The 22542-nt window shown below is 38.3% G+C and overlaps 1 protein-coding gene and 1 long non-coding RNA gene across 2 annotated transcripts in view; both read left to right on the plus strand.

Moving 5' to 3' along the window:
- LOC132541390 (uncharacterized) overlaps positions 1-22542 on the plus strand; it is a 153733-nt gene that overhangs the window by 49159 nt on the left and 82032 nt on the right. The gene's annotated exons all lie outside the window — the stretch shown is intronic.
- Positions 1259-21482, plus strand: KCNA3 (potassium voltage-gated channel subfamily A member 3). Its single transcript, XM_007526919.3, has 2 exons — positions 1259-4721; positions 16905-21482. Exon 1 carries the CDS (start codon positions 1390-1392, stop codon positions 3148-3150), a length of 1761 nt encoding a protein of 586 aa, XP_007526981.3. The 5' UTR covers positions 1259-1389; the 3' UTR covers positions 3151-4721; positions 16905-21482.

The following is a 22542-nucleotide window of genomic DNA, read 5'->3' on the forward strand; positions in this document are numbered from 1 at the left end:
TGTTGTTCCTGATAGAGATGGCTGGTAACAATGGAGAGAGGGATTTATTCAAGGTCTAGGCCCATCATGTCTGTCTGGGAATCTCAGGACTCCCTGACTAGGGTCCCAGCTGATGGGGTGGCCTGATAGTTACTAAAGAGTCATCGTTAAAAGTATGCCAGTCTCTTGCCCTTATACAACTTTTGCAGTCCTTGCTTTGAAAAGGTTAGCTTGGGAGTGAGTGAGGGAAGTATAATAGGAAATAGGTAAGGAGGGTATCTAAGTCTAAGTAGACACTATTTCATTGTGAACTTTGTACTGACTCACTGCAGACTATTGTATATATTATATTTTGCCCTAACTTATGGATACATGTGAACATATGCTCTATCTCATGGGACCCGGTCTGTATCTATGTTTTGGGAGTTGTACCCCTCTTATCCTATATGGTTTTGTCAATATTTCCTTTTTATAAATAAACTAAATTTTTTTAAAAAAGAACTGAAAAACAAAGAAAAATGTAAAGAAAGAAACAAAGAAAGACAGAAAAAAAAAAAAAAGAAAGGGAGGAAGGAAGGAAGGGAGGGAAAGGAACCTTGCTCTCTGTTTCATTTTTCTTCTGATAGCCGGTGCAAAACTCTTGGGCACCCATTAATTCCGTTGAGCTTTTCACCCAAGCAAGCAGGAGTTCAATCTTTTAGAGCCCTCTGGGTCTGGCGTGTTTCCACCCTCGAGTGGGCTCTGGATGCTTACATCTGACTTGCTTCTTCCTCAGGATGCCCACCTGCACTACCAGGCCCCACCTGGACAGAACTCTGGGCTCAGAGCGCCTTCCCAGTCCGTATTTGCTGCAGCCCCACAGGCCCAGGAGGGCAGGCATTCCATTGGTGGTGAGCTGTATGTGGTGGTGGGGTGGGGGGGGTAACAGGTGGTGTGGCCCAGGACTCATGGAGAAATCCACCCTCCATCTGGGCGGGGGCGCCGACCCGAGGCCTGGTGAGCCCAGAGGCGGGCGACTGGATTCCCAGAAGGTCGCCCAGGCTGGAAGAGGGTGCTGCGGAGACACCGAGCTGGGGAGACACGGACCTGGGGGCAAATCCAGGGCGCCCGGGTGACCCCGAGGCGAGGGGGTGTGGGGGCGGGGCCCGGCGGGCGGCTGGGGGAGCGGGGAGCACGCAGGGCGGGAATCCGGCGGCCGCGGAGGGAGGGGCGGGCGCGCGGCCCGCGGGTTAGGGGCGGAGGGAGGAGACGTCTCGGCGCAGCGGCGGCCGAGCGCGCCAGACCCAGACTAACCTCGCGGCGGCGGCGGCGGCGGCGGCCGCAGCAACAGGCGGCTGGCTCGGCTTGGGGCGGAGGCGGCGGAGGGGCGGGGAGGCGAGGAGCAGCGCAGCCAGCCCGCGCCGCCGCTGCATGGACGAGCATCTCAGCCTCCCGCGCTCGCCGCCGCCGCCGCCGCCCTCCGCCCGCCGAGGCGCCCACCCTCCTCAGGACCCTGAGAGCGGCGTTGGCGGCGGCGGCGGCTCCCACAGCCTCGTGAGCCCCGACTGCGCCGAGCCCGCCGCGGGCCCCGAGCTGCCGCCCGACATGACGGTGGTGCCCGAGGACCACCTGCCGGAGCCGGAGGCGGCCGACGACGGCGGCGGGGACCCGCCTCAGGGCTGCTGCGGCGGCGGCGGCGGCGGTGGCGGCGGCTGCGAGCGCTACGAGCCGCTGCCGCCCGCGCTGCCGGCCGCCGAGCAGGACTGCTGCGGGGAGCGCGTGGTGATCAACATCTCGGGACTGCGCTTCGAGACGCAGCTCAAGACCCTCTGCCAGTTCCCCGAGACGCTGCTGGGCGACCCCAAGCGGCGCATGCGGTATTTCGACCCGCTCCGCAACGAGTACTTCTTCGACCGCAACCGGCCCAGCTTCGACGCCATCCTCTACTACTACCAGTCCGGGGGGCGCATCCGCCGGCCCGTCAACGTGCCCATCGACATCTTCTCCGAGGAGATCCGCTTCTACCAGCTGGGCGAGGAGGCCATGGAGAAGTTCCGGGAGGACGAGGGCTTCCTGCGCGAGGAGGAGCGGCCGCTGCCCCGCCGCGACTTCCAGCGCCAGGTGTGGCTGCTGTTCGAGTACCCCGAGAGCTCGGGGCCGGCGCGGGGCATCGCCATCGTGTCGGTGCTTGTCATCCTCATCTCCATCGTCATCTTCTGCCTGGAGACCCTGCCCGAGTTCCGCGACGACAAGGACTACCCCGCCTCGACGGCGCAGGAGCAGCCCGAGGCGGCGAGCAACAGCACGTCGGGGACCCCGGCCGGGAGCTCCAGCTTCTCGGACCCCTTCTTCGTGGTGGAGACCCTGTGCATCATCTGGTTCTCCTTTGAGTTGCTGGTGCGGTTCTTCGCCTGCCCCAGCAAAGCTACTTTCTCCAGAAACATCATGAACCTGATTGACATCGTGGCCATCATCCCTTACTTCATCACCCTGGGCACTGAGTTGGCCGAGCGGCAGGGCAATGGACAGCAGGCCATGTCCCTGGCCATCCTGAGGGTCATCCGGCTGGTGCGCGTCTTCCGCATCTTCAAGCTCTCCCGCCACTCCAAGGGGCTGCAGATCCTGGGGCAGACGCTCAAGGCCTCCATGCGGGAGCTGGGGCTGCTCATCTTCTTCCTCTTCATCGGGGTCATCCTCTTCTCCAGCGCTGTCTACTTCGCCGAGGCAGACGACCCCACTTCGGGTTTCAGTAGCATCCCGGATGCTTTCTGGTGGGCAGTGGTAACCATGACGACGGTAGGTTATGGTGATATGCACCCAGTGACCATAGGAGGCAAGATCGTGGGGTCCCTTTGTGCCATCGCAGGTGTCCTGACCATTGCTCTGCCAGTCCCAGTGATTGTTTCCAACTTCAATTACTTCTACCACCGGGAAACAGAAGGGGAAGAGCAAGCCCAGTACATGCATGTGGGAAGTTGCCAGCACCTGTCCTCTTCAGCTGAGGAGCTACGCAAAGCAAGGAGTAACTCTACTCTGAGTAAGTCGGAGTACATGGTGATCGAAGAGGCGGGTATGAACCATAGCACCTTCCCTCAGATCCCATTCAAAACGGGCAACTCCACTGCCACCTGCACCACGAACAATAATCCCAACTCGTGTGTCAACATGAAAAAGATATTTACCGATGTTTAGAATATGGTACAAGTGAATGCTGTGCTCAGTATTGTGTGGAACGTGCCCCCTTGGTCTGTGTATGCCCTTGTTTTATACGTTTCCAGACCATTCATCTAGGAAAGGACAGGAAGAAGTGGGAAGCACAAACTTCATTCACCCTCTCCCTACTGCTTCATACTGAAACAGGTGTCTGTTATGCAAGTGGGCTGCATTCTCTCAGCTCTCCTCCCCACCTTCTTCTTAATATTGCAAACAACAGACTTTAAACTTGATTTCTAGTACACACCCTATGAAAAAAAACTACATCCTGGGAGGAAATGAAACTAAAGAACAGTTAGAGTAACTGTTTAACCTCAAAATCAAAAGGCATTTGTTTCTTTACTAAGTAAAGCAGGAACATATACTTAAACAATGCTTAAGTTTGATGAACACTTCCAGCATTTTTGAATATTTAGTTCTATTGCCTACACTGTGGATATGTGGATGAAAAGTCCAATTAGAAAAATGACTTGTAAACCCACCAGAAAATTACTTGCTCTTTGACTGGGGATTTTATTTGGAACTCTCTTCTCAGAATTTTCAAGATGTCTACAACTTTGAACAAAGGGAAATGCCCAAAATGTCCTGATATGACTAATTTGTTGAACTCATTGGGACTTGGTAAGCATTTCAAAAGTACTAGACTTAACAAAAAAATTCTTGTGAAGTTCTGTGTGTTATGTTTCAGCCATCTATCAAAGCGTAGAAGCTGAGGCTTTCAGTGCAGAGAGAAACAAACAAACAACAACAACAGCAAAATCCTAATGCATCTGAGAGAGAAGCTTCTGCAGTATCACAAGAAGATTAAAGTGGCAGACACTCCTTACAGCGGAAGTTACTAATTTGGACCTGACTGATGTAGTTTCCATAGCAACCCATGTTTCCTGGGAAACCCGAAAAGGGTTGTCATGGCATCTTTTGCTCTCTGGCCCCACCCCCTAGCCCCTGCTGTTTCCACAGTAACCTTTCCAGATGCTTCCTATATGATTTCATAAGGAAAACCACTATTTGAATAAACCGCATAAATAAAGTAAGAATCCACTATGGTGAAATGAGTCACAGATGCCTAGCTTTTTTTTTTTTTTCATCATCATCTCATAATGACTGAGTGGAGAAGGAAAATATCATCTTTGGAATGTTTGATATACTCCACAATATGGCATGATTTGTGTTAAATGCCAGTAATTAGACAATAATATTTAAGGATGCATCTCTACTGTTTTCTTTCTCCAAGAAATTCCAAGGCAACAAATGAAATTTGAGGACAAAGTGTTATGTACATAAGCAGATGAGAGTGTCAAAACAGTGTACCTGAAACCTTACTACAAGGGACCTTCAGACTTCCTCTTAAAAAATAAAATAAAACAACACTCAACATCAAAGCACCTGAAAAGCTAAATAAGCTTGAAAAAAATTAAAGGAAGAACATTTTTTAACTAAGGGTATTTCAGACAATCAATAAAAAGGAGGGGCAGGAAGTATCCAAATTTTGGGGAAATATCTGCAAGTTTCAGCCATTTGCCAGGGGTTGCCTGAAGACAGACAATCAGGTGAGCACTGTGCTGGTGACTAAGCACTCCCTTTTATGTATAGAGAACCAAAGAAATGCCATTTCTACCAAGGTTTAAAGCCAATCATTTTCCATTAATTTCTTGAAAGGTACCTTTTCAAGGTCATCTACAACACCTTTGCCATTTGATTTCCATGCTGCAAACTCTCTTTTGGTTTCATTGTTTATTGCCAAAGGGTGAAAAGGAAGTCATTGCTGCTCAGAGCAATAGCCTTAACCCAAATTTAACTGAAAAGAATCCCATTCCTTTTACCAACCTAGTTACTTGGCTTTTGAACAGTCTGTTTCCCCTTTAAAAACAAAAGGTATAAGGCAGAACCTACTGCTGTTAGATTACTGAGTCAATTTTATGTGATTGTTTAGTGTTTGCAGTTGCACAGGTCATTCAGTCACAAATGGCTAAATTGCAGTAAAGGTAACACTGACATAGTAGTTTGTTTTTGTACATGTTACCCATTGTACATTAGCCACAAATACACATTACCCACAAGTGGTTTTGGGGTTTTGATAGGGTATAACTATTTTATTCTAGAATATATAAAAGTAGCCCTATTTTTAAAACCCATAAAATATTTTTATGTGCTGAGAACCCTACTAATCTTAGTATTTTTGTATTCAGGAGAATGGAAAATAATTATCAAGACTACAAGAGAGGGGAAAGACAAAAAATATAGTCAGAGATATGATTATAGGGTCATTGTTCTCATCTGTGTGCACTGAAATAGGACTTCCTTTTTCTAGTTCTCTTTTTATTGAGGTTATATTAGTTTACAACATGGCATAAGTTTTAGTGTACAGCTGTGCACTTCAGTACCTGTAGATAGTACATTATGATTTAGTTTCCTTTGCTACTGGTTTTGAGTTATCTTTAATATTATAGACCTTTTGACCAAACTTTTGGTTTTCCTAATGACCAGAAAACTGTCCATGATCCATTTTAGTGGTAATAAACTAGATTTACTGTAGTGGTTACATAAGGATGATTTTTGTATTTCTTCTTAGAAGATGTTAACAGACAAATGAATGAAGTGCAGTGACACTCATACACATTTCTTTGAGGCAGTGGCAGAATTCCTACAATTGTATGGTTAGTAAACAGGAGGAGTAAGAAGACTTTTGTTTTTCAGTGCAGAGACCTACTGCTTTTGAGTCATAACTGAGGTGGAATGATTGCTTCTAGCCACCATATTATGAGCCTAAATGGTCTGTGTCCTGACAGAGTTTGGAATTTTAGTGCCTACCACATAGTGTAGCACCTTGTACATATTTATTTAATATATACTTGATAACACAATGGCTGTGATCTTAATTATTGTTATTTGCAGGTTTTCAGTGAAATGGCTGAAATCATAAGCTGTACAGTCAGACTGCCAGGATCTGAATCCTGACTCTGTTGTATGACCTTGAGAAAATTATTTAACCTGTCTGTGCCTCAGTTTCTTTATTTGAAAAAAATGAGGAAATGAAATGGCTGAAATTATAAGCTCTGCAGTCATACTGTCAGGATCTGAATCCTGACTCTCTAGATGACCTTGAGCAAATTGTTTAACCTCTCAGTGCCTCAATTTCCTTATTTGGAAAAAGAGGATAATCATAGTACCTCATAGGACTTTTGTGAATTCTGAATGCTAACAGCTATATTGCATCAGAGATTTTGCTAAAAGGTCACAATATATTATTTGCTAAGAGATTACATTATTGTGATCATTTTTCACAAGCACTGTGTAATTAATACTAGGATTTCTGAATAATATGAAATACATGGCTTATCGGTGTCTTTTTATATCTACTTTCTATAAAAACAATAATTACCACTTATTAAGGGTCAACTAAGATGGACCTGGCTGTTTCTAAATTCAGCAAGGTAAGTGATGTTAACTCACTCTTAGGAGGGTGAAAAAATAGTAATTGAGGTTAGGTGACTTCCTTGATTTAACCAGCTAGTAAGAGATCCATCTTTGACATAAATTCGGGTCATTTTGACCCACAGACCTATGTTCTTTCAATTGGGTGACTTGAAATAAATTGAGAAATTTAACTTCTTACATTTTTTTTTACTTCATGTTACTTTTTAATGAATCATTTTGAATATTTGCCTGTATCGTCAACAATCTGTTTAATTCAGAATACTGAAAAAAAAGCCCTTTATCATCATTTTTTGTGTAGAGATCAAATTGAAGTTATTTAAACCAGATGAAAAGACTGACTTTTCTAGCAACATAAGATTATTTTTGTATAAGACTGATTTATCTGGATTTAATATTTATGTTCCATAATATAATTTTTCATAGTAATGATACTGGGACAATGATTTTTTTTTCAGTTTTAAGGTTGCTCTCCTATTATGTGTTTTAATTTACAACAGAGGTTGTTATGCAAGCTGTTTTTTTCCAACTCCTCATATTTTGCTCAGACTACTGAGAAACCATGCAAGACAATGTATAAACATTTTTACCTTCCTTTTACCTCCCTAAGGGAGAAATTGCTTACAACAAAAGGAGTAAAAGTAGGAGATGGCCTGTTGTTTGAAATTTGTGACATTATTGTCCTACTTAACCACTTCATATCTCTTTAAGAACATCTGGGCTCAAAAAAATTAGAATATAATTTTATTCCACATAGTAATTATAAGCCCTACTCCAAGGTCCTAAGTCATTTGGAGAAGAAAAGAAAGGAATTGTGGTTTGAGGTTAGAGCAAAATGCTAATGATTCTCTGTTTACACATGCCAGTTACCTCTGCCAAACCACAGCCATCACTATGAAGCTCAATTGTATGACTTGGATGTTGAAAGATATTACATATATCTGTGTGTAGAAGAAAGTCACAGGAGGAGGTTGACTAGATCTGTGTACATCCATCAAAACCCTGGGGAAATGTATTGATGTATACCCTACGCTGGTGAATCCAGTGAGGAACATTATATTGTTATTATTAATTCTGTTACGGCATTTTAAACTGATAGCATAGCAAATTTAAATATCCACTAGCCTTGTTTATAGTGACAGCTACACACATTGCAATTATTTCTAAACTTTAGATTGAAATTTATTTTTTTATTTTTATGTATTTCTTTATTTATTTTTACTAGACTACTGCTCACCTCTGCTTTATGGTGGTGGTGCTGGGGATTGAGCCTGAGACCTTTGTTGCCTCAGGCATGAACGTCTTAGTCTTTGGATAACCGTTATGCTATCCCTCCAGCCCTAGAATGAATTTTTTTTTCTTTATTGGAGGGATTACTGGTTTACCGTCAACAGTAGAATACAGTAGTTTGTACATGTGTAATATTTCTCAGTTTTTCACATAACAATTCAACCCCTTCAAGGTCCTCCTCTGCCATCATATTCCAGGACCTGAACCCTCCCCCCAACCCCAGGGTCTTTTTTTTTCCTTTATTGGGGGATTAATGTTTTACATTCGACAGTAAATAGTTTGTACATGCATAACGTTTCTCAGTTTCCCACATAACAATACAACCTCCACTAGGTCCTCTGTCATCCTTTTCCAGGACCTGTACTCCCGCCCACCATAGTCTTTTACTTTGGTTCAGTACACCAAACCTAGTCCAAGTTCTGCTTTATTAAATTTGTAGTTTATTACATAAAACTTGGTACTTTCCTCTTTTACATAGAATAAAAGTGATTGCTTTGCTGATAGTATATAAATTGATTACATATAATGTATACCAATAGTTATATTCGAGAGCCATAACTATAATTCACTGAATTACATATATTTAAAATTCAACATTTTCTACAGTAGTTCGAAATCCCACCTCTTAGCTTTGAATAAATGTGATACCACTTCCCATTAAGAAATGCTAAGAAGGGGGTCAGGTGGTACTGGTTGAGTACACATGTTACAATGCCAAAGAACCAGGGTTCAAGCCCCAGACTCCCACCTGTAGGGGGAAAGCTTTGTGAGTGGTGAAGCAGTGTTGCAGTTGTCTCTGTCTTTCTCCCTCTCTGTCACCCCCTTTCCTTTCAATTTCTGGCTGTCCAATAAATAAAGTTAACAAAAAAAAATTAATGTAAAATTAAAAAAAAAATGCTAAGAAGCACCACATTCTGCACATACACATTCTGAAGGTTTATAGAAACATGAGATATATGTGAGAAGCTTGAGAACTGGGAACAGGGGCTGGGGTAGATAGCATAATGCTTATGCAAATAAACTTTCATGCCTGAGGCTCCAAAGTCCCAGAGCTGAGCAGTATACTGCTAAACAAAAAAACAAACAAACAAACAAAAAAAACAGACCTTCTACCTTCTGCACCCCATAATGATCCGGGGTCCATACTCCCAGAGTAATAAAGAATAGGAAAGCTTTTAATGGAGGGGATTGGATGTGGAGTTCTGGTGGTGGGAATTGTGTGGAATTGTACCCCTCTTAACCTATGGTCTTGTCAATATTTCCATTTTATAAATAAATTAAAAAAGAAGAAAAAACTAGGATGAGAACATTTAAGATTGCATTTTACTTTTTCTCCCCTTCCTGTTTGGTATCCAACCTTTTAAACTAGAAGGGCAAAGTTATTGCGATTGTACTACTGACTTCCTACACTTTTTTTTTAATTAATGAAAGCATTCTTATTTGTAGGAAGTGATTGATAACCTGTGAAAGAGAGCAAATCAGAGGAGCCAGGAAGAAGGGAGGGAAAGCCATGCAGAACCTATGCTTTACTATTATGACTGTTCCCACCTAAATGGTATAGTATAGGAGTTCTGGCCAGAAAAGTAAATAAGGAATATAATGACCCCTGCTAAAAAATATATGCTAACAGTAGTCTGTCCTCATGTTCATCTTGAAATATAGTTTGGCAAGGCAGGGTGTAGGTGCATCTGGTTGAGTGCACACATTACCATATGCAAGGACTTGGGTGCAAGCTCCTGATCCCTGTCTGCAGGGGAGAAGCTACACAAAGCAATTCTGCTGTTCGTTTTCTCTCTCTCTCTCTCTCTCTCTCTCTCTCTCTCTCGCCTCTTTTCTGTATTACCCCCTTCCCTCTCAATTTTTCTCTCTCTATTCAAAATAAATAAATAAATAGTATTTTTAAATTTTTTTTTTTTGGCCTCCAGGGTTATCGCTAGACTCCGTGCCTGCACTATGAATACACTGCTCCTAGAGGCTGTTTTTTCCCTTTTGTTGCCCTTGTTATTTATCGTTGTTGTTGTTGTCATTATTATAGTTGCTACTGCAACTATAGTTGTTGGATAGAGCAGAGAAAAATCAAGAGAGGAGAGGAAGACAGACACCTGCAGACTTGCTTCACTGCGTGTGAAGTGACCCCCATGTGGCTGGGGAGCTGGGGGGCTCGAATTGGGATCCTTACGCGGATCCTTGCACTTGGCGCCATGTGCATGTAACCTGCTGCGCCACCTCCCAGTTCCCAGTAAATAGGTTTTTTTTTTGCCTCCAAGGTTATTGAGGGACTCGGTGCCAACACTGCAAATCCTGGAGGCTATTTTCCCCCCATTTTTGTTGCCCTTGTTGCTCTTGTTATTGTTGTTATTGATGCCGTTGTTATTGGATAGGACAGAAATAAATGGAGCGAGGAAGGGAAAACAGAGAGGGGAAGAGAAAGACACGTTCAGACCTGCTTCATCGCCTGTGAAGCGACCCCCGTGCAGGTGGGGAGCCAGGGGCTCGAACCGGGATCCTTAACACTGGTTTTTAAAAGAACTTATTTTAGGGGGCGGTTGGTGGCACACCAGGTTGAGTGCACATGTTACAATGTGCAAAGACCCAGGTTTGAGCCCCAGTACCCATCTACTGGGGAAAGCTTTGCAAGTGCTGAAGGAGTGTTGCAGGTGTCTGTCTTTCTCCCTCTCTGTCACCCCCTCCCTCTCAATTCCTGGCTGTCTCTATCCAATAAATAAATAAAGATAATAAAAAATTTAAAGAAAAGAACTTATTCTAAAAGAAGAAATATAATTTGCCTCAAGCAGTTGAAAAAATGTTCTAATATTTGCCTTTGTTTTCAATGGTGCTATAAGCTAATTTTTATCTTTGGAAAATATAAGCAGAAGACGTAAAGAAATGTTTCTCTCTCTTTTTTATTTGTACTGGGGGGTGCTTTTTCTTGTATTTCTGATTGTATACCATTAGCCATAAGATACATTCTTTTTGTCTGTGGGAGCTGCTTTATTTTTGTTCCCACCTGGATGGTATAGAATAGGATTTGTGGCCTGAAAAGTAAATCCTTGGGTTCTGGCTGTTAATGGGATAGCATAAAAATTTTTTAAGGTGACATTTTCATTGTATCTGAATAATATTGTAAATAATCTTGGTGTCCAGGAATCTTACTTTTCATATATAAGGGTTATGCCCCCCCTTACTCTCCCCACAAAACACACAGTGTTGAAGTAAGGGATATAAAGCTTTTTCTCTTTCAGTAAGCCCCTAAGTTTTCTCTCCTAAAATTTTTGGGATGTTGCTTAGCTTATACTTTGTGTTATATGTCAGTCATCACAGCTATTTCATTTGTTTCTCATGAACTTAACCTTAAACTCTTGTTACCTATGGAAATTCTGAACACTAAGATTCTTACACAACTAAATATCATCCTTAAATAAAAGTATATGATTTAATTGGAAGGAAATACAGTAAAGATATTTATCACACAGTTAGCTCCTGTCTTAAAGTTTACTTTTTATCTGTAGATCCAAACTGATTATTTCTATTTCTGAAAATTAGTATATTTTGAAAATGCTGGTTTGCATTCCACTATGCAACATAAACATCTGCAAATATATTTTCCTTTTATACTCTTGCTTAAAAGGCAAATAGTCTCGATGTATTAGTGTAATAATAGATTCAGAGAAGCAGTAAATACATTAATCTGTGACTAAGATTTATCACTTCATCTCCTACATATATATAACAAGATGTGATAGAGACATAGATAAATTGAAAGGGGAAGAAGATAGAGAGATAAAGAGAGACACCTGCAGAACTATTTTCATGACTTGTGAAGCTTCACCACTGTAGGTAGATAGATGAATTTGAATCCAGGTCCTTGTGCATGGTAATGTATGTATTCTACCTGGTACACCACCACCCAACCCCAAATCCACTCTTCCACATGGTTGCTTCCACCTCTTAGTATTGGATAACCTAAAACCATGGCTTAATTCTTAGGTCTCTTTCCTCTCTTTCTTCAGCCTTATTTTCATAGCTTTAGACTTTGTCTCTATGTAAATTTGTGTCTTCTTCCTGGACCTCTCCCCCGAGTCCTCTAGATTGAATTTCTTTTTATCTATTTATTTTTTTATTTTTTAAAAGATCTTTATTTATTGGATAAGGACAACTAGAAATCAAGAGGGAAGGGGGTGATAGAGGGGGAGAGAGACAGAGAGTCACCTGCAGCACTGCTTCACCACTCGCAAAGCTTTTCCCCTGCAGGTGGGGACCCGGGGCTCAGATCAGCATCCTTGCACATCGTAATAAATGCGCTCAACCAGGTGCACCACCACCCAGCCCCTTAGATTGAATTTCTAGGTGTCCTCTTGATATCTCTACTTGGACATTTCAAACTTAATCTGTCCAAAGTTGAGCCTCTCTCCACCCTCTTACACCCTTACCATCAAATCTATGTGTTCTACCCTCTTCACCATCTCTGTGACTGACAAGTTTGATTTTTGAGTTGCTTAAGCTAAAATTCTTGGAATTATCCTTATGCTAGTATTAGGAGATTCCTAGTGACTTTAAAAAAACAGCAGGTAGTATGGAAATAGTAACTAATTAAAGTATGTGATTTTAGGTAACCCAGTAACACAGTAACTTTCCTCTGCAATAGGAATTGTGGGTTCATTTGCTATGAATAAACAAGAACTTTCTCCACACCCCCTGCTGAATTTTCTCCTTACCTTGAATTTCTCAGACAAACCAGACCAGAGACTGACCTCTAAGTGGCACAGTTTCTTTAGCAAATATGTCACTAAATAAATAAAATATTATAAAAAATAAACACTGACAAAACCATAGGATAAGAGGCGTACAATTCCACACAATTGCCACCACCAGAACGCCATATCCCATCCCCTCCCCTGATAGCTTTCCTGTTCTTTAACCCCCTGGGAGTATGGACCCAAGGTCATTGTGGGATGCAGAAGGTGGAAGGTCTGGCTTCTGTAATTGCTTCCCCACTGAACATGAGTGTTGACAGGGTTGATCCATACTCCCAGCCTGCCTCTCTCTTTCCCTAGTGGGGCAGGACTCTGGGGAAGCGGAGCTCCAGGACATATTGGTGGGGTTGTCTGTCCAGAGAAGTCTGGTTGGCATCATGCTAGCATCTGGAACCTGGTGTCAAGGTGTTTTTAAAAGGAAGTCTCACATACCATTACATTATATACTTACCTCATATCTTACATTAAAAAAATCCAACATTCTCCAATATATTATTTCTATAAGAAATTATAATAAAAATTATATTCAATGAGAGTGCCTATGCCAGATTTCAAAATATAGTGGTATAGAAAAGATCACAGACAAGTAATTTGTCCAAGTAAAAACTGAATTGTTTTATGCCTACATTCTCTTTCTCCTTCTCCTCCTTTCTTCTCCTCTTCCTTCTCTTTCTTCTTTCTTCTTTTTTCTGTTGCCACTATGGTTATCTCTGGGGCTTGGTGCTTGCAGGATGAATCCATTATCCTTTCCTTTTCTTTATTTGATAGGACAGAGAGAAATTGAGAGGGGAGGGGAAGACAGAGAGGAAGAGAGACAGAAAGGATACCCATAGTACTTGCATCTCCCTCCCCGACAGGTAGGATGCAGGGACTCAAACTTGAATCCTTGTGCATGATAACTGTGTGCTTAACCAGGAACACCACTGCCCAGCCCCCTTCTACATATATTCCATAAGCCCTATACTTGAAAACACTTCATGATTTCAACAAAGCAATTTCTCTTACTAGGTAACTAAATTGAGGATATTTATAATGAGTTCACATTATAAATATATACAAAGTAAATATTGATTACATCTCACATCTCATTTAACAGTGGCTTCCTGGACTTTTGACAAGCTTAGAAATCTTAGAACATTGACAACTTTGATTTCTGATAGAGCTTAAATTTCTTTTGCTTATCACAAGTACATAAATTTCCAAGAGACCAATCAGAGAATTATACATAATTGAGCAAGAAATCTTTCTAACCCTTAGGGCTAATTCTTTACCTACTTAGACTTGTTGGTCTGTTGTCAACTCAAGTTACTTAATAGACATCACAGTATGAAAACAAAGTTTCCATGAAACAATATGTTATAGAACAATTTAACTTTTCCTATGAAACACAAGTTAATGAAGCTAACAGTTAAGTAATACTTGCTTCTGTTCTTTTTTTGAGCCTTAGTGAATATTTTAATTACTTCCTCACAGACTTGATAATTATAGAAATTTGACTGTCTTCATCTTCTTTTCTTGCTCTATATGTTATAACACTCATTTGTTTGATGTCTTCATTAACAGCTCACTACTTTCTATTATACTTCCTTTTTGTAAAGTTGATCTTGATATTTAAGTTAATACTAACTCTATACTCTTTGACCTGCTTCCTAGTAATTAATAAGCTATCATGATTGCATAAATATAACTTTTATCTTTGTTTCTGTTAAATTTCAGTTTCCACCCTACCAATAGATTATTAGACTTCCAAGTTGTATAATATCTATTTAATAATTCCAGAGCCTCAAAATAAGTACTGACACACAAGATGAAAAACATAGTACAATACTTTATATTAAACAGATATAATAAGAAGAAAAGAATAACAACCTTGTGGAACTATCTCAAAATAAGCAAATGATCAGTAGCATTGAGCAAACAGTAGATACTGAGGAAATAAAATAGATGTGATTTCTTGTAATTATAAAAGTTATTGATAGCTATTAGACTATTCTGTTTTTAGGCTCCTCTAGTGAAACTTATTTTTTATTTGTTATTAATGGTATCTTACAAGATTGTAAGATTACAATGTATAGTTTCATGCCACATCCACCAACAGAGTTCTGTATCACCACCCTCCCTAAGATAACCACCATAATTCTCACAAGTCTTAAAGTTTGATTGCTTCTGTTTTTTGTTTGTTTGTTTGTTCTGTTTTGCCTCTTGTTTTTTTTTTTCAAGTTCATGTGACTCAGATCTCTAGGTTCCACCTATGAGTGCAACCATCTGGTAGTCATTCATCTCTTTACTTATTTCACTAAGCATAATCACCTTCACTTCTGTTTTGTCCAAGAGAAGACAATATGTTTTGTTGACTGCAGAGAAGTACTCCATGGGATATGTGTATTTAATAATTTCTTTAGCCAGTCATCTATTGATGAACATTTAGGCCGAGTCCACTTTCTGGCTATTGGGAATAATGTAGTTATGAACATAGGGGTGCATATGCCCCTTCTAATTAATGTTTAAGTGTCCTCTGGATAAAAGCCTAAGAATGGTATTGCTGGACCATAAGGTAATAATACCATTTTTATTTGTTTAAGAACTGTCCATCCAGTGTTCCAAAGGGGCTGTACCAGTTTGCATTATAATGAAATTTAAATGTCCTATAATATAGGGTAGGAGAGATAGCATAATAGTTATGGAAAAGACTTTCATGCCTCAGGCTCCAAGGCCTCAGGCTCAATCTCCAGCACCACCATAATCCAGAGCTGAGTACTGTTCTAGTTTAAAATTATTTTTTAATTACATGTTTTTGTAAGAACTATGGTGCCTATCATTGGGCAGGTTGGAGTACACCAAACTTTGCTGGTAGGTGTGGTGTGGAAATATGCCAACTAATCTTAAAATCTTACAAACCTTTATTTAATCACTAGTAATTTTTGAATTTTTTTCTGTAATACAAAAGTATAGACTTGCTTTTTTGAATAAATATTAGTGTTCAGAGGTGATAAATCAAGTATTAGTACAAGCCAGTAATGACAGTTTTTTCATTGGGTGATTAGTACATAGTAAATTAATCATTATTCCATTAAAAACACATCCAAATTCTAGATCACACGTTTGAAACATTTACCTCTGGTTTTGAGGCACCTGACAAAACCAGGAATACATATAGGGAGCAGTATTCTTTATGTATTCTAATAGATAATAATTACATATTGAATCCTAGATGTAGTTTTGTATTTCCTGTTTTTGTCTTTGTGGGTATCATGTTTTTTTTAGTTAGTAAATCTTTAGAGTACATAGATTTAATCTTTATATATCCATGTATTCAGTGTATTTACTAAGTGCCTGTTATGTATCAGTCACTGTACAAAGTGATAGGGATTTATTCATTCATTCAACACATAAGGTGCTTACTGTGTGCCAGACACCATTCTAGATTCTCCAAGTAACAGTGAACAAGGCAATTATACTACCTTATGCTATTTTAAAGAAACATCTTCTGTTGGCATTTCTAAACAAGTATATTTGTAGCTGAGGAAAAAAGCATCAAACCTTGAATTTTTATTTCTTGCCTCCACACTGACCCTGGTCAAATGAGTATAATTGTATTAATCTGTGGTTTCTCAAAGTGGTGCATAATTGTGAAGAATTCATATTTTAGAAGAACAACAAATTTGAAGGCTGTTTTAATGACAATGCCAACTACACGCATGGTATCTGTAAAAATAAGAGCATGGCTTTTATAGAACTCATGTTAAAACTGTTCCTCTCTATTTTTCTTTTTCATCTTCATAACTTATCTGAAAAGGAATTTCCAGCCACTTCAAGAAAAGTTCTCATCTTAGATTTCCACAACTGGAAACTGGAAAAGGACAAATTCTTGCAAATATAGTAATAAAATTAATATATATTTTTTTTTCTAAAATTCAACAGGCACATAGGGTCTTTCAGATGGTTCTAAATTTAGATTATGGTAGATTTTGCTGTACAAAAAGCACACAGTTGTGTTTGTGTCAACTACATTTAGAGATTATCAATAAGTAAAAAATTAATAAGCTCAGCTAACTTTGAAACTTTCTTTAACAAATTATAAGCATGCAACATGTGGCTGACACATTTAAACAGTTAAATTGCATGAATTTTTCAGGGTAGTGCAAAAAAGCAAAAGTTCTAAAAAATACTTTGGGTATAATATATTGGCATAAAGTTGATAATTTTTTTAAATCTTAATTTAGAGTAAATTACTGTGTTTACTTTGCCCAACAGATACCTGAAGAATCCCATAAAAGAACGTTACAGCTGCGCTGGCCAGTAGGAGGATCATTTTTAATTTGCCTAGATAAAGAAGGCAGTTTGGTTTTGTTGCTGATGATGGTGACCCATCTGCCAGCCATATTTTTGTTTCAGTTGACATTAAACAACATGTCTCTAACAAATGTTTCATATAATATGGAAACAGCTGTGAAACTGGAGGATTCTCTTCTAATTGTGTGCAATATAAGAGATTAATCAAGAGATAAAGAAGCACATTAAAAATATTAAGGTATCATTAGTTTACCCTTTTGACATTTTGATGAAATCTAATTGTCCAAAAACTAATCAATCAATACTGCTGATTTTAAAAAAGCTAAATGTTTGTTTTCCAAAATGTCAACTGTAACTGTTAGCTTCTTTCAGTTAGTTACTGTTTAATCATGTGGTTTATTAATGTTATAGACTGTGGTCTGGATTATGTGCAACTTTATTTGTGAATGTGTGTTTTGTACCAAAGGCTCTCATGCATAGATTAACCTATTTACATGTAAATAAGTGAGGTCTACACTGTGCCAAAATGAGTGGAATTAAAAGATAGACTTGCCTAAAAGAAATGTGCCTTGCTTGATTAAACTTTTTTTTTTTACTCAAAATGATAGTGATGTGAGTCTTATAGGTAGCTGTTACCTGAACTTAACTTAAAAAAAAACATGAGTATTTATTGCATATTTTAAGTTGTCTACTCAGTTAGCATTTTAGCATTTAGTTATACTTTTCAATGGTTCATATATATTCATTCAATTGAGTTTGGTGTGGTGAAACAAAGCACATTCTTAAAGATATATACAGTATTTCACCTAATGTTTATAGAATTTATTTCAAACTTCTATTTGATTCATTTCTATTTTTATATATTCTTTTCACTTAAAAAAAAAAAAGCAGTTTTAACTGGTAAAGAGATTTAGGAGGTTATGAAGATGATTTCCCATTTGGGAGACATTTCACTTCTGTGCCATTATTAATGTATTTACTGTGACATTTCAGCAGAATGGTAGCTATTTGTATATTATTTAATAAGCCTTAACTGTGAACATTTAGAATCAGGAAGACTTGCTTAATTTTTATATTTTATTTAAAAAATATACCTGAGCAAAGGCATAAGTAGCCAGTGGCCTGATGTTCAAAATGCATAACCCTGCCAACAGTGTTAGTAGGTTACTATCAGAATATTTCCCTAGCAAAGCCAGTTTTATTATTCTTTCCCATGCCCTACAGAAGGAAATTCAGGTGAGGAATATCATTGTTAGTTACTATATAAGAATCAGTAACTGAAATGATCTTAATACCTATCTTAAGAAAAACAGATGGATAGGAGATATAGTCCAGGTAACTTTCTTTAAGGCAATGTCTACATTGAATATTTTCATAAACTTCAGGTGATTTCTCTGTGGTAAAAATTAGATCATATTATTCTAGGGAAAAAAGTGAAATAAAAGAGTGGCAGATTTGAGTTATATGAACCTCCAGTCAGGATGACTGTTGATTAGAGTGAAAATGTTATCATCACAGTGTTTTCCTTCTTTGTTAGCCCTTGTAGTGACACACTGACCCAGAGAATGGTCGGTCATTTCCAGCAAACTTAATACTTGTGACTGATGGTCACAGCCTGGTCAACAGTAAATTAATTCACATCAGCTGCTGGAATGATTTAGACAAACCAATCCTGTAGGATATCTTAGACATTCAGATGTATTAGGCAAAACTAGTAGGTGTTATAAAAATAAACACAAGAGCTGCCTTCATTAAGCACCAGTAACACAACTTTTGAGTATTACAGTATTTAACATCCATGTTTTATTATCATTGCTACAGTTCTAAATAAAAACAAAGCCTGGACTTAATTAATAAGATGATAGTATGGAGTATGGCACAAATAAGTATATTGTCATATCAAGTGAGTAGTAAATCAGTATTCGTCAGTCTATCAGGAGACCAGGATTCTTAACCACTTTGTGCATGTGGGGCCTAGAAAGGTCACTTACTATTGATGAGCTCTAGTTTACACAATCTCCAAATGGTGTGTTGAGCTAACTAAGCACCAAAGCTCTTTCCAGCCCCTAAATCCTTATTAGACACCTTTGAAAAGGCTGTGAAGAATACTCAAGCACTTGGATTTTCTTATGAATTCCTGAAGGGAAGAAAAAAGAATGAGGACGTGAGGACGTAAGCCTTGAGAATATCGTAAATATATCATCCTTCAACTTGATTGTGAAAAGAGAAAATAGGTTTTTTTTTTTTAATTTCCTAAGAATTGTCATTGGTCTGTCAGAGGATTCAAAATAAGTAGAAAAATATCACTCTGCAGAATGGAAACTGGTAAGTCAAACAGCTGGATTAGAGAGCAGGTTATTTTCTTAATCTGGTTAGATGCTAAAGCTATATGAAATTGTATATTAAATGCTAAAACACCACCAGAGCATTGATGCACATTTGACATTATAATCTTAGAAATTGGAGAAGGGAAGGAAAAAATTAGAAGAAGGGGAGTGTCTGCCTTATGATCTCTTGATTCTTTTTGCACAAGAAGCAGTTTGGTAGCAAATAAGTGGGTACCTGTGCTTTAGTGCTGGCTCTGTCAACAACTCATGTGCCCTACTAACCTCTCTAAGCTCCAGTTCCATTAACTATACAGTGAAGACGTTATATTTACATCTTTGAAAATTCTACAACCTTTCATATACGTGTTATATGTACATGTACATGTTGCTCCCCTCTGGTCACTAAGATACCATCCTCTCTACCCCTGAGTCAACAGACTACAAATCCAAATGTTCATACTTCTAACATTCCCAGCTAGCCTCAGCAGGAAAGAAAATGTTTTCATGCTACTTTTAATTTTGATCATTGTTTGCTTGTTATGGTTTATCATTTCATGTTTGAATATTGAGTTAGATATGTAAACAAGATTTCTGTTCAAGTGAATCTACCCTTTAAGTTTTTTGTTGTTTAATAAATACTTGACAAATAAAAATGAGAGGTACTGTGATTACCAGTGAGTTGTATCTTCTAAGGTACATTTCTGCCACACTAGAAAGTCTTTGCCCTTTTGGTTCCAGAAGCAACGACTGTAATTTAAAACAATATTCACAACACTTTGTGAATACAAATGTGGCCTGATAAAGCCATATGGTGATTAATTTTGCTCAGGAGTGAGAATTAAAATTCAGGGATAATCTAGACACTTCTGTTTGACTTTAGTGGACAGTTTGGAAAGAAGGGTTATGTAGCTTTTGCACAACGTAAATAAGATGTACCTATATCCATTGAAAAACAAAAGTATATTCTGGTTGCTGGTTTTATGATAGAGAAGGGGTTAGAAAGATACTAAAATGTAGAAACTAGGTAAATTGGTAAAATGATTATCAGTCCATTTGAATAATACAGAAAATATTTTGTCATATTGAGATTATTTGTTCGGAAGTGTAGTCTTATATCCCTCCATTCAAAAGAGGGGGCAGATTTTAAAGGCCTCAAAGAAATGTATATTTTGACTAGTGGAGCAATTCATTAAAGCATTCAATCTAATCATTTGTTTTTGTGAATCTGAATTTTCACTTTAGGTGTGAGTCTCTTACATAAGTGTGGGTGATCTTTGTGAGAAGTAATTCCATTCATTTTTCATAGCTGATGAAATGTGCTGTATTGTGATTCTAGCATATTGTGTTGATAGAGTATCTTATAGCAGTTTGTGAACTGATCATACTAAAGCAAATCATAGTAGTATCTCTTCTAGTAAGTTGTTTTCATAGTGTTACCTCTTAATGCCATGTTGGGAGAGGGAAGGTTAAGTGTTTAATTTACTTAAAACTGTTAGAATATATTTCCTAAATGCCATACAATTGTATGATTATAAACCAAATACGAATTTCCTCTTTTTACTTAAATTTTATTGTATAGATCATTTTTAAACCACCCCATAGAAGGGTATGATATCTGTTATAAATTTTCCCATATGTTTCTACAAGAAAAAGTGAACACTGTATGTGTATCTCTGTGTAATATGTTTAATGTTACAATAAGAATCCATTTTGAAACCACATACATATAGATAATAACTATTGCAGATGTTGAATAACAAAGCACTTCAATATTTTGATAGAAATGTCTAATATATATGTATTATATTTTATAATATAAAGACCATTCACACATATTTAAATATCCATATGAAGGAATAATACCATCTGGAGTTTAAAGATGAAACAACCAAGGTTTAGAAAGGTAAAGTGTATTGTCCAACATCATATCTCAGTAAATGTCTCTAAATTTAATTTTCTTTATGCTAGTGACCCTTTCATGTTGCATTTTTCCTTCTCATTGCCATTGTCTTTAGAACTTTTTACTAAAGTTCAAATTGAAATGATGCACCAGGTTGAAAATACATATAAGCTATTGTTGCTGTGGCTGTCAGACCTCCTTAGACACTTTTAAAATACAGTCCTTTTAGAGGAGGATGTTCAAATAATACCTTTATGTCTAAATGCTAAACTAAAAAAATTATCTTCACTGACCTACCTACTTTATTTATTTTTTTAAAAAATCCATCATAGTAACTTATTTCTGAGCAGTTGAAGCAATAATGGACCTAAGACAATGTAGTCACTCAGAAAAAAAAAGGTCCTGTCAAATTGACCATAGTAAACATTTTCAAACTTTTTTTTTTTATCACATGGATTCTCTGAGTAGGGGAAGACAAGGAAAGAATAGTATATATAGATAGTCTGATTTGAAGGAAATTCTTTATTTCCTGTAACTATTAAAATAATTGGTTATCAAGTATTAAATAACCATAGAACTAGCATTTGACCATAATTCAGATATATGGTAAAGGTTATCCACATACTTAAAAATCCCAGTAAGTATTTTCCCAGATCAAATTAAAATCTGATGACAGCTCAGTCTGGATCTGAGCACCCATGTGCTAATCCATGGCATACTACCTTTTAATTATTTTTTCAAACAACAGGTAGACACTTTACTGTTTTCCCTTATACATTCTGTGAAATATTCTGTACTTTTACTGACTAGCAAAGCAATATTACTGTGAATATTTAAGTGGGACATATGTTATACCAGAATTTAAGGTTGTATAACCATAAATTTAGTTCTCATCAGACAAGCCAAACAATTATATGGTTGGAATGAAACAGTAATCATTCTTTAGTCATGATAATAGCAAATAATGAAATTCTGAATTGTAAAGTCAAACATTTTATACTTTTTCTATATTTGTCTTCTTTTGACATTGACTTGTGTTTATTCACATTTTAATGTGAAGTTAAAATAACTCTTATATCACAAATAACTGATGTTCTTGTCATGGTGATTTTGGGGCTTTTATTAGGTAAATATCGGTAAATACTTGTGAGTTTATTGTGTGGTATTTTCATCTGATCTGTTTTTAAATTTGTCATTGTATTTAAAGTGTTTTCATTGCAAATGTTATTAGCAGGATCCAATAAAAAAATTCCTCAAAGTACTGTTGTTCATATTTATAATTACTTTCTCCCTTTTACCCTCCCTGCCCTCTCTTCTTTCTCTTTCTTTCCTTGTTTTGATTTTTCAAAAGAGGAAGCATCAAAATCTGGAT

The sequence above is a fragment of the Erinaceus europaeus genome, chromosome 11 (genome assembly GCF_950295315.1).
Source record: "Erinaceus europaeus chromosome 11, mEriEur2.1, whole genome shotgun sequence".
NCBI lineage: Eukaryota > Metazoa > Chordata > Mammalia > Eulipotyphla > Erinaceidae > Erinaceus > Erinaceus europaeus.